This window comes from Sapajus apella, unplaced genomic scaffold (assembly GCF_009761245.1).
Source record: "Sapajus apella isolate SASKATOON/1434 unplaced genomic scaffold, GSC_monkey_1.0 scaffold65, whole genome shotgun sequence".
Lineage (NCBI taxonomy): Eukaryota > Metazoa > Chordata > Mammalia > Primates > Cebidae > Sapajus > Sapajus apella.
Window position 1 is genome coordinate 5,174,001 of NW_022437005.1, and position 12,011 is coordinate 5,186,011.

The 12,011-nt window shown below is 42.9% G+C and overlaps 1 protein-coding gene across 6 annotated transcripts in view; it reads right to left on the minus strand.

Moving 5' to 3' along the window:
- DZANK1 (double zinc ribbon and ankyrin repeat domains 1) overlaps positions 1 to 12,011 on the minus strand; it is a 92,043-nt gene that overhangs the window by 7,196 nt on the left and 72,836 nt on the right. For all 6 annotated transcript variants that reach the window (XM_032248089.1, XM_032248088.1, XM_032248087.1 and 3 more), the window contains 3 exons: positions 11,559 to 11,633; positions 9,370 to 9,466; positions 8,827 to 8,927 (listed from right to left, as the gene is read on the minus strand). In XM_032248089.1, the coding sequence (XP_032103980.1) occupies positions 8,827 to 8,927; positions 9,370 to 9,466; positions 11,559 to 11,633 (273 nt within the window). The remainder of the gene's footprint in view (positions 1 to 8,826; positions 8,928 to 9,369; positions 9,467 to 11,558; positions 11,634 to 12,011) is intronic.

Here is a 12,011-nt window from a genome sequence, read left to right on the forward strand (position 1 = left end):
CTGGGCAACACAACAAGACTTAAAAAAAAAAACCAGAAAGAAAGAAAAGTTCTCAGAAATTTGAAGAACTTATCTTTTTGTATTTTTAAATGCCATACATTCATTTTTATACATAAAGAATTTCCAGTGCTGGAAGACTGAAGGAAGCTGTTTAGAAAGCAGCAGACATTGCTTTTAGTGTGCTTCTGCCCCTGGATCCTGGGCATGACTGTGGGGTGGTCACGGGACCACGGTTTCCATTGGTAAAGTGGAAATAATACCCTCCCTGTCCTTGCGCCTGTGAAGCCATGGCAATGAGGACACTGGGCAAGGCCTCTGAGCCTTTTGGAAGATGATGCCTGGTCCAGACAGTGCCGCCTCCTTTATCGCTGTCCCCGTCTTACTGATGAACAGCTTGGAACCAAGTACTTTAATCAGTACGCCCCCAGGAGGGGTCTTGGGAAGCACTTGTTTACACTGACTTCCATTCCTCATGGAAAAGCAAACTAGAGTGCACTGGCATGTCAGCGTCAGGAGGTATGAGATCTTTATGTCTTTTCTTCAGGTTTTATTTTCAACACATAGAACAGTGCCTGGTACATGTGTACTCTAAAATAATCATTGAACGAGCGAACAAATGTTATAGCTTCTGATACTTATCCCCTAAATGCAAATGAGAAAAAATCGAGGAAAAAAAGGGATATGCAATGGGAGATTCAGGTTACAGACAGAGTAACCTGAGTTACCAGAGTCTCCCAAATGGTAAGCTGCTCGGTTTATGGAACTGTATGCTTCTTTTATGCACATTAACAATATTTCAAACTGGGAGAAGGTGGAGAGTACAAGAAGTCTTCAACAATAAAAGTTAAAACAATTCTAAGATTTTCTTTCCAAACTTACTGGTGTTTATTACATGCAAAGCATGTGGTGGGAAAAAAATAACATAAAGAATAGAGTCCCTGCCTCCAGAGGAATCAGGATGCAAGCTAGGTGGCTGGTGCATGCACTGATGAGGCCGTGTTGAGGGCCTGGCCTTGGAACTACACGTGGAGGGAAGCACCAGCATCATGCGAGTGTCCAGCTTGGGCCTGGGCCTGCGCCTTGGGGCTAATCACATCTGTTCTTTGTATTGCTTCCAAAGAGGACCAATTAAAAGGCAAGGTTGGGGACGGAGCAGGGGACATCCACTGCCCTTTTTCCAAAGCTCCTTTTAGAATTATTCTTGGCATATATTTTTGAAACACAAAACTCTAAAAGATGTGGGAAACTCTGAAAGGTTACTGACCTTGGTGAATTAGCAATCTTGAGAAATTCCAAGAAGACTGAAAGTAGATGAACTCTGGTTCCTCCTCTCACCATGTAATGTGCCTATTCCTCCTTCGCCTTCTGCCATGACTAGAAACTCCCTGAGGTCCTCACCAGAAGCAGATTCTGGCTCCAAACTTTCTGTATAGCTTGCAGAACTGTGTGCTAATTAAATCTCCTTATAAACTACCCAGTCTTAGGTATTTTTTAATAGAAATACAAGAACAGACTAAGAGAGCTCCACCAAGATGGCCGAATAGGAACAGCTCCGGAGCACAGTTCCCAGTGAGAGTGATGTAGAGAGAGTGTGATTGCAGCATTTCCAACCGAGGTACCAGGTGCATCTCAGTGGGACTGGTTGGACAGTGGGTATAGCCCAAGGAGGGTGAGCTGAGGCAGGGTGGGGTGCTGCCTCACCTGGGAAGTGCAGCAGACTGGAGGACCCCCCCACTCCTACCCAACAGAGGCCCTCGGGGGCTCTTCTGGCCACTCTGACACTCCGTTTCAGTTACCGGGCTTCTCGCGGGTCTTTACAGCCCACAGACCAGGAGATATCCACAGGCCAACAAGCGCCACAGGTTTCCAGCACAAAAACCCACACAAATCTGGGTGGCTGTTTCAACTGGTGCCTGGAACACCCGTGAGACAGAGCCACACACTCCCCTGAAAAAGAGGGGGGTGAAGGCAGAGAGCCAGGTGGTCTGGCTTGGTGGATCCCACCCCTACAAAGATCAGCAATATGAAACGCACTGGCTTGAGAGTTTTGCAGCCAGCACAGCAGTTTGAGCTTGACCTGGGATGGTGGAGCTCTCTGTGGGGAAGGGCGTCCACCATTACCGAGGCAGTCCGCCATTACCGAGGCAGTTCTAACCTTAACTGTGTAAACAAAACCGCAAGGATGTTTACACAGGAGCTGGACAGAGCGCGCAGCACCTCAGCAACACCTCTGCAGGCAGACTGTGACTAGACTCCTTCCTTGCTGGGCAGGGCATCTCTGACAAAAGGCAGCAACATGTCAGGGACTTATACATAAAGCCCCACCTTCCAGGAGAGAGCACCTGGGAAAGGAGGTGTTGTGAGTTCCACTGCAGCAGACTTAAAAGTCCCTGCCCAGCAGCTCTGAATGGGACAGCACAGCACTGGAGCTCTGATAAGGGACAGACTGCCTCCTCAAGGGGCTCCCTGACCCCCATATATCCAAAGAGGCACCTCATACAGGAGACCTGTGGCTGACATCTGGCTGACTTCTCGGATAAAGCTACCAGAGGAAGGAACAGGCAGCAATCCTTGCTGTTCTGCAGCCCCTGAGGGTGATTTCCAGGCAAGCAGGGTCTGGAGTGGACATCCAGCAGTCCTGCAGCAGAGAGGCCTGACTGTTAGAAGGAAAACTAAAAAACAGAAATAAATAGCTCCAACATCAACAAAAAGGATGTCCACTCAGAGACCCCATCCAAAAGTCACCAACTTCAAAGACCAAAGGTAGATAAATCCACGAAGATGGGAAGAAACCAGCACAAAAAGGATGAAATCACCTAAAACCAGAAAGCCTCTCCTTCTCCAAGGGATCACAACTCCTCACCAGCAAGGGAACAAAACTGGATGGAGAATGAGTTCGACGAATTGACAGAAGGAAGCTTCATAAGGTAGGTAATAACAAACTTTTCTGAGCTAAAGGAACATGTTCTAACCCAATGCAAAGAAACTAAGAAGATTGAAAAAAGATTAGATGAAATGCTAACTAGAATAACCAGGTTAGAGAAGAATATAAACAACTTGATGGAGCTGAAAAACACAGTACGAGAGCTCTGCGAAACATACACTAGTCTCAATAGCCGAATCGATCAAGCAGAAGAAAGGATATCAGAGATTGAAGATCAGCTCAATGAAATAAAATGAGAAAGCAAGATGAGAGAAAAAAGAGGGAAAAGACATAATGAAGCCTCCGACAAATACGGGATTATGTGAAAAGACCTAGTCTACGTTTGATCAGTGTACCTGAATATGACGGGGAGAATGAAACTAAGCCAGAAAATATTCTTCAGGATATTATCCAGGAGAACTTCCCCAACCTAGCAAAGCAGGCCAACATTCAAATCCAGGAAATACAGAGAACACCACAAAGATATTCCTCAAGAAGAACAACCCCAAGGCACATAATTGTCAGATTCACCAGGGTTGAAATGAAGGAAAAAATGCTAGGGCAGCCAGACAGAAAGGTCAAGTTACCCACAAAGGGAAGCCCATCAGACTCACAGCAGACCTCTTGGCAGAAACCCTTGGCAGAGGAGAGTGGAGGCCAATATTCAACATCCTTAAAGAAAAGAACTTTCAACCCAGAATTTCATATCCAGCCAAACTAAGCTTCATAAGTGAAGGAGAAATAAAATCCTTTACGAACAAGCAATTGCTGAGAGATTTCATCACCACCGGGCCTGCCTTGCAAGAGCTCCTGAAGGAAGCACTAAATATGGAAAGGAACAACCAGTACCAGCCACTGCAAAAATGTATCAAATGGTAAAGACCATTGACACAATGAAGAAACTGCATCAACTAACAGGCAAAACAACCAGCTAGCATCAAAATGGCAGGATCAAATTCATACATAACAATATTAACCTTAAGTGTAAACAGGCTAAATGCCCCAATCAAAAGAAACAGACTGGCAAATTGGATAAAAAGTCAAGACCCATCTGTGTGCTGTATCCAGGAAACCCATCTCACGTGCAAAGACACATATAGACTCAAAATAAAGGGATGGAGGAAGATTTACCAAGAAAATGGAGAGCAAAAAAAAAAAAAGGGGGTTGCAATCCTAGTCTCTGATAAAACAGACTTTAAACCAACAAATATCAAAAGAGACAAAGAAGGGCATTACATAATGGTAAAAGGATAAATGCACAAGAAAAGTTAATGATCCTAAATATATACACACCCAATATAGGAGCACCCAGATACATAAAGCAAGTTCTTATTGACCCACAAAGAGACTTAGACTCCCACACAATAATAGTGGCAGACTTTAACACTCCACTGTCAATATTAGACAGATCAACAAGACAGAAAATTACCAAGGATATCCAGGACTTGAACTCAGATCTGGACCAAGCAAACCTAATAGACACAGAACTCTCCACCCCAAATCCACAGAATATACATTCTTCTGAGTGCCACATCGCACTTACTAAAATTGACCACATAATTGGAAATAAATCACTCCTCAGCAAATGCAAAAGAACAGAAATCACAACAACCAGTCTCTCAGATCACAGTGCAATCAAATTAGAACTCAGGATTAAGAAACTCACTCAAAGCCACACAACTACATGGAAACTGAACAACCTGCTCCTGAATGAGTACTGGATAAATAATGAAATGAAGGCAGAAATAAAGATGTTCTTCAAAACCGATGAGAACAAAGACACAACATACCAGAATCTCTGGGACACATTTAAAGCAGTGTCCAGAGGGAAATTTATAGCACGAAATGCCCATATGAGAAGCGAGGAAAGATCTAAAATCAACACCCTATTGTCAAAATTAAAAGAACTAGAGAAGCAAGATCAAACAAATTCAAAAGCTAGCAGAAGGCAAGAAATAACTAAGATCAGAGCAGAACTGAAGGAGATAGAGACACAAAAAAGACCTTCAAAAAAATCAATAAATACAGGAGCTGTTTTTTTGGAAAGATCAACGAAATAGATAGACTGCTAGCCAGACTAATAAAAAAGAAAAGAGGGAAGAATAGATGCAATAAAAAATGAAAAAGGGGCTATCACCACCAATTCCACAGAAATACAAACTACTATCAGAGAATACTACAAACAGCTCTATGCACATAAACAAGTAAATCTAGAAGAAATGGATAAATTCCTGGACACTGACACCCTCCCAAGACTAAACCAGGAAGAAGTTGAATCCCTAAATAGACCAACAACAAGGTCTGAAGTAGAGGTAGCAATTAATAGCCTACCACACAAAAAAAGTCCTGGTCTAGACGGGTTCACAGCTGAATGCTACCAGACATACAAAGAGGAATTGGAACCATTCCTTCTGAAATTATTTCAAACAATACAAAAAGAGGGAATCCTCCCTAACTCATTTTATGAGACCAACATCATCCTGATACCAAAACCTGCAGAAATACAACTAAAAAAAAGAAAATTTCAGGCCAATATCCATCATGAACATTGATGCAAAAATCTTCAATAAAATACTGGCAAACCGAATGCAACAGCATATCAAAAAGCTTATCCATCACGATCAAGTAGGCTTCATCCCAGGGATACAAAGCTGGTTCAACATATGCAAATCTATAAACTTAATCCATCACATAAACAGAACCAAAGACGAAAATGAGATGACTAACTCACTAGATGCAGCGAAGGCCTTTGACAAATTCAACAGCCCTTTATGCTAAAAGCTTAATAAACTAGGCATCAATGGACTGTATCTAAAAATAATAAAAGCTATTTATGCCAAACTTACAGCCAATATCATACTCAATGGACAAAAACTGGAAGCATTCCATTTGAAAACTGGCACTAGACAAGGGTATCCTCTCACCACTCCTATTCAACATAGTATTGGAAGTTCTAGCCAGAGCAATCAGGCAAAAAAAAGAAATAAAGGGTATTCAATTAGGAGAAGAGGAAGTCAAATTGTTTCTATTTGCAGATGACATGATTGTATATTTAGAAGACCCCATCATCTCATCCCCAAATCTCCTTAAGATGATAAGCAACTTCAGCAAAGTCTCAGGATACAAAATCAATGTGCAAAAATCACAAGCATTCCTATACACCAATAACAGACAGACAGACAGCCAAATCATGAGCGAACTCTCATTCACAATGGCTATGAAGAGAATAAAATACCTAGAAATACAAAGGACGTGGAGAACCTCTTCAAGGAGATGTACAAACCACTGCTCAAGGAAATAAGAGAGGAACAGATGGAAAAACATTCCATGCTCATGGTTAGGAAGAAACAATATCATGAAAATGGCCATACTGCCCAAAGTAATTTACAGATTCAATGCTATCCCCATCAAACTACCATTGACCTTCTTCACAGAACTGGAAAAAACCACCTTAAACTTCATATGGAACCAAAAAAGAGCCCACATACACAAGACAATCCTAAGCAAAAAGAACAAGGCTGGAGACATCATGCTACCTAACTTCAAACTATACTACAAGGCTATAGTAATCAAAACAGGATGGTACTGGTACCAAACAGAGATATAGACCAATGCAACAGAACAGAGGCCTCAGAAGTAACGCCACACATCTACAACTATCTGATCTTTGACAAACCAGACAAAAATAAGCAAAGGGGGAAGGATTCCCTGTTTAATAAGTGGTGTTGGGATAACTGGCTAGCCATGTGCAGAAAGCTGAAAGTGGACCCATTCCTACACCTTACACAAAAATTAACTCAATATGGATTAAAGATTTAAACATAAGATCTAACACCATAAAAACCCTAGAAGATCCACTCAGGACACAGGCATAGGCAAGGACTTCATGACTAAAACACCAAAATAAATGACAACAAAAGCCAAAACAGACAAATGGGATCTAATTAAACTTAAGAGCGTCTGCACAGCAAAAGAAACAATTAGAGCAAACCAGCAACCAACAGAATGGGAAAACATTTTTGCAATCTACCCGTCTGACAAGGGCTAATATACAGAATCTATAAATAACTAAAACAAATTTACAAGAAAGAAACAAACACCACCATCAAAAAGTGGGCAAAATATATGAACAGACACTTTTCAAAGGAAGACATTTATGTGGCCAACAAACATATGAAAAAATGCTCATCATCGCTGGGCATTAGAGAAATGCAAATCAAAACCACACTGAGATACCATCTCACACCAGTTAGAATGGCAATCATTAAAAAATCTGGAGGCAACAGATGCTGGAGAGGATGTGGAGAAATAGAAACACTTTTCCACTGTTGGTGGGAATGTAAATTAGTTCAACCATTGTGGAAGACAGTGTGGTGATTCCTCAAGGACCTAGAAATAGAAATACCATTTGACTGAGCAATCCCATTACTGGGTATATATCCAAAGGATGATAAATCAATCTATTATAAAGACACATGCACATGTATGTTCATTGCAGCACTGTTTACAATAGCAAAGGCTTGGAACCAACCCAAATGCCCATCAAAGATAGACTGGATAAAGGAAATATGGCACATATACACCATGGAATACTATGCAGCCATAAAAAAGATGAGTTCATGTCCTTTGTAGGGACATGGATGAATCAGAAACCATCACTCTCAGCAAACTGACACAAGAACAGAAAACCAAACAACACTGCATGTTCTCACTCATAAGAGGGTGTTGAACAATGAGAACACATGACACAGGGAGGGGAACATCACACACTGGGGTCTGTCGGGGGATGAGGGGCTGAGGAGCAACAGCAGTGGGTCGGGTGGTTCAGGAGGGATAACATTAGGAGAAATACCTAATGTAGGTGACGGGGGGATGGAGGCAGCAAACCACCATGGCATGCATATACCTAGGTAACAATCCTGCAAGATCTGCACATGAACTCCAGAACTTAAAGTAAAATAAAAAAAGAAAGAAAGAAAATAGGTGAAATCTGACTGACGGGGAAACCAAACCAAAGCAAACAAAAATCCAGCTGAAGACACCGAAGGTAGGAGTGTTTCTCTCCAGGAAAGCCCTACAGAAGCTTAAATTAATCAATAAAGAGGTTGGGTGCTGGGTGCAGCCTGAATGCATGAGTAGATTATTAAGGGCTCTATGGTGAATAGCTGAGATCTCTGGTGCCTTGCCCCTTCTCCCCCGTGTAAGAAGGGCAGGAGGCTTATGCTCTTTGCCCTGATAACTATTTTGCAGAAAGTATATGATTTGCCCAACAAAGGCTTCTACTTGGCGTACTGGGGCCCAAAAAGGGAAAATTGCAGAGCCTAGACCTCCACAACAGACACAGGGGAGGGTGTAGAGAAAAAGGAAAAAAGCTTCACCCCAAGCTGAAACCCATGACAGCGCTTCACACCACCAACACCCTTACCACCAGAGGAAGACCTTTTCCACCAGCAACATAGGGGATCTGAAGGCTTTCTCCTGATCCCTGCCCACACCCCCTCCAGGGACATCTGTCCACAAGATGCCCATCCACTCGCAAAGGGACTTCAGGGGCCTTCCTCATGCTGGGCACCATGACGGCATCTGTGCTACCCAATCAGCCTTTATATGTCAAATGACCAGACAACCGAGGATCATCATATACTTGAGGTAAACCAAAACCAGGAAAGAGAAAGATGAGCAGACAGAACTGACCCCATATGAAACAGATGATTCAGGAAACTGACGGGAGCTTTGAAATAACTCTATTTCATAATCTTAAGATATTTTAAATGAGTCTACCTCTATAAAATAAAAAAGGAACAGAAAATGAGAAATTATTCTTCCGTTTTTAAAAAGTCAAAACAAATCCTGAAAATCACAGGCTGAAGACAACAGCAATGAGGACCAAAAAGGACACTTACTACAAGCTGCTCCTTCTTTTCTTGAAACGTTTTGGTCTTGAAATTCCTTATCCTTTTGACTTTTTCAATAGTATCTGAGGTGGTCTGGCTGTAGTCACTCACTGAAATGACAGAGTTGGGGAAAAAAATGATGCCCCTCCCCCAGTTCCCCACACAAAGAGCTATTTCTACTTCCGTGTCCCTCAAAAGTCAGAGGATAAAATGGCTTGCATAGAAATTTCTATTTGATTAAACCTGGCAGGAGAGACTCCTGGAGCTACTCCCCTGTCTAGGTACCAGAGGAAGGGTAGGAAGGAGGGGCAAAAAAGGGACTTCAGTTTTTAGGTTCAAAAGTGCACCCCACAAATGAATTTCCCCATGCCCTGTAAAGGACTTCAAAAGTCTCACTTCTGACTTCGAAGAAGCCAGAGGAATAAAATGACTGGAACATAATTGCAACATCTGTGACTGGACTGTCAAATTCTTAGCGATTCTCTGCTATCCCTGCCAAGACCGTGTGTTCCTGGTCAGTTGTTTTAAAATTGCCAGAAGGGAACAACTCACCCCAGCTGGACCTGCTGCCGCACAGCCCCCCATCACCCTCAGCAGCACTGTTCAGAAGGTGGTCGCTGAAATTCACCGCCTTGTTCAGGTAAAGGTTCTGGTCAATGAAAACATTCAAACACCATGAATGATGAGGCTGCTCTGTCCCACTAGAGAGAAGGATCTCCCTGCTAACTTGCTCCTCCTTATTAAGGACAGCTCCACCTACCCGGACAGTTGAGCCTGAGACCTGGAAGTCCTTCCTGACTACTCCTCACCTTCCCAAGATGCTTTGTCCATTCTGCTGCTTACCCAGTGGCTCAGTCTGGCCCCTCCTCCTCTCCCTCACCGCATCCCTGGCCCCTCATCTCACATTGGAACCATCACAATAGCCTCTCGACGGGGGTCTGCCAGTCTCCCTGCCACATGGCTGTCCCAGTTCACCTTTATACCCTTTATAAGTGACTGTATTATTTCTCTGCTTCAAGTCCTTCAATGTCTTGTAATTAGGGTCTCATGATGGGAAGGTCTCAGGCTGCCAAGTGTGAATCCTGGGCCTGCCACTTACTGACTTAGTACCCTTGGAAGAAGCAGGTTGCTTAACTTCTGTGAGCCTCAGTTTCCTCACCTGGAAAGTAGAAATATTATGACCTACCTCAATGGCATGTTGTGAACGCAAAATGCGGTAAAATGGGTGTCTATATAATGAGGTCAGACACAGAAGTCTGTGGCACCTGGACTGATCCCCCTGCACCCTCACGTGGCTGCCTGCTCCTGTCCCAAAGAACAGCCTGCTACTTCCTGAACACTAGAATATGCAGGCTAAGAAAAGATTTATTAAACCTAAGGGCCAGGTGTGGTGGCTCAAGCCTGTAATCCCAGCACTTTGGGAGGCTGAGACAGGTGGATCACTTGAGGCCAGGAGTTCGAGACCAGCTTGGCCAATATGGTGAAACCCCGTCTCTACTAAAAATACAAAACTTAGCTGGGTGTGGTGGTGTGAGCCTGTAATCCCAGCTACACAGACAGCTGAGGAATGAGAGGTGCTTGAACCTAGGAGGTGGAGGTTGCAGTGAGCCGAGATTGTGCCACTACACTCCAGTCTGGTTGACAGAGTAAGAATTTGTCTCAGAAAACAAAAAACAAAAAAAACACCACGACTGGGAACAGTTATTCCAATTCTACTTGACAGAGAGCACGTTGGAGGTGCTGCTGGCAGCCCACCCTGTTCCCACCAGCTGGCCAGGTTACTCACCCTAGCTGTTGTGCAGCTGCTAAGAGCTCACTGCTGGACCTCCTTCTCCAGCAAAGTGCCCTCAGTAGACGGATGCTGCCTTGCCCTAGAGGTTATCCTCCCTCCCCTCCCTACCTCAGTTGGGGACAACTTTGTGGTGTAATTCATCCTCCAGAGGTCCCCTTGGATCAGGCTAAAGCTCAACTTTGCTTTTGTCTACCTGCTCATTCGGCCCCTTCCCCTGCCTTCTCTCACTCCCCTCTCCCTGAAGTTCTTCTCTGACCCAAGCTCTGCTCTAGCCACACAATGAAAAATAGCAGTTAATGCTTTATTTGGTTTCAAAGCACATTCATGTGCATTAGCCCATTAGATACTCCCAGCATTCCCATAAGTTAGACAGGGCCCATGTTTCTATCCCAATTTCAACAACACCATTAGCACCTTGCCAGGGCCTAATAAATGTTAATTCCCCTCTTTTTTCTTGGCTTCTTAATTGATTGATCAATTATTCTGACTTCTTGTCCAATGAAACTGAAGCTGCTAATGTCAATCAATTAATGTTTGAAAAACACTTACAGGCTCTGGGCAACACCCTAGTCACCATATAAAAGGGAAGATCAAGAGCACATGGCCACAAAGTTCGGTTTGGTAGAAGAAAATATGTCAAAGGGCGTATCAGCAAATATTTTTGTCAGTCATTCCGCAAATCAATTGTATCACAGACATGCCGTCAGACTTCAGTAAACATAAATAAGCCTGAGAACTACAGAAAAACTCCTGTTCTCACTATGTCTTCCTGTGCCTGGGGTTTAACTTGTTTATCTAATTCTGTGAAATTCCTTGCCTCTAGTAGCATTTCATAATATTTGAAACATTTCCTTTCTATGGATTACACAGAAGCATTTCTATAAATTGTAAGTCCCAATTTACTAGATCAGTCAATTCGCGAATGAGTAACTTCTCGAGGCTTGCTCACCTTGTTTGAGACTTGAATATAATTCAGTCTGATGCTAACTTCACAACCATCTTCGTGGACAGTAGCAGAGACAAGCTTTTAAAAGAATTGTAGAGAGAATTTATAACTGTGGGTGTAGGACTCATTGCCTTAAGTAACAGTGTGGAAATAAATTTAACCAAATATTTAATTAACACAGAAGAAAGGAGGAAAAGAGAAACAGAGCAATGAAAACTAGATAAACAGAAAACAAAGAACAAAATGGCAGATCCAAATCCAACCATATCTGAATTCTACTAATTAAGAATTAACTGAATATTCTAAAGAGACTGAAAACTGAATAAAAAGGCAAGATCCAAATCTATACATTCTTCAAGAGACGCACTTTAATCAAACCACATGATCAGATGTCATCACCTTGGAAAAGGTATTCTGGTAGGGTGGGGACAGGGCTTGGCAATTAAGGGACAAGTG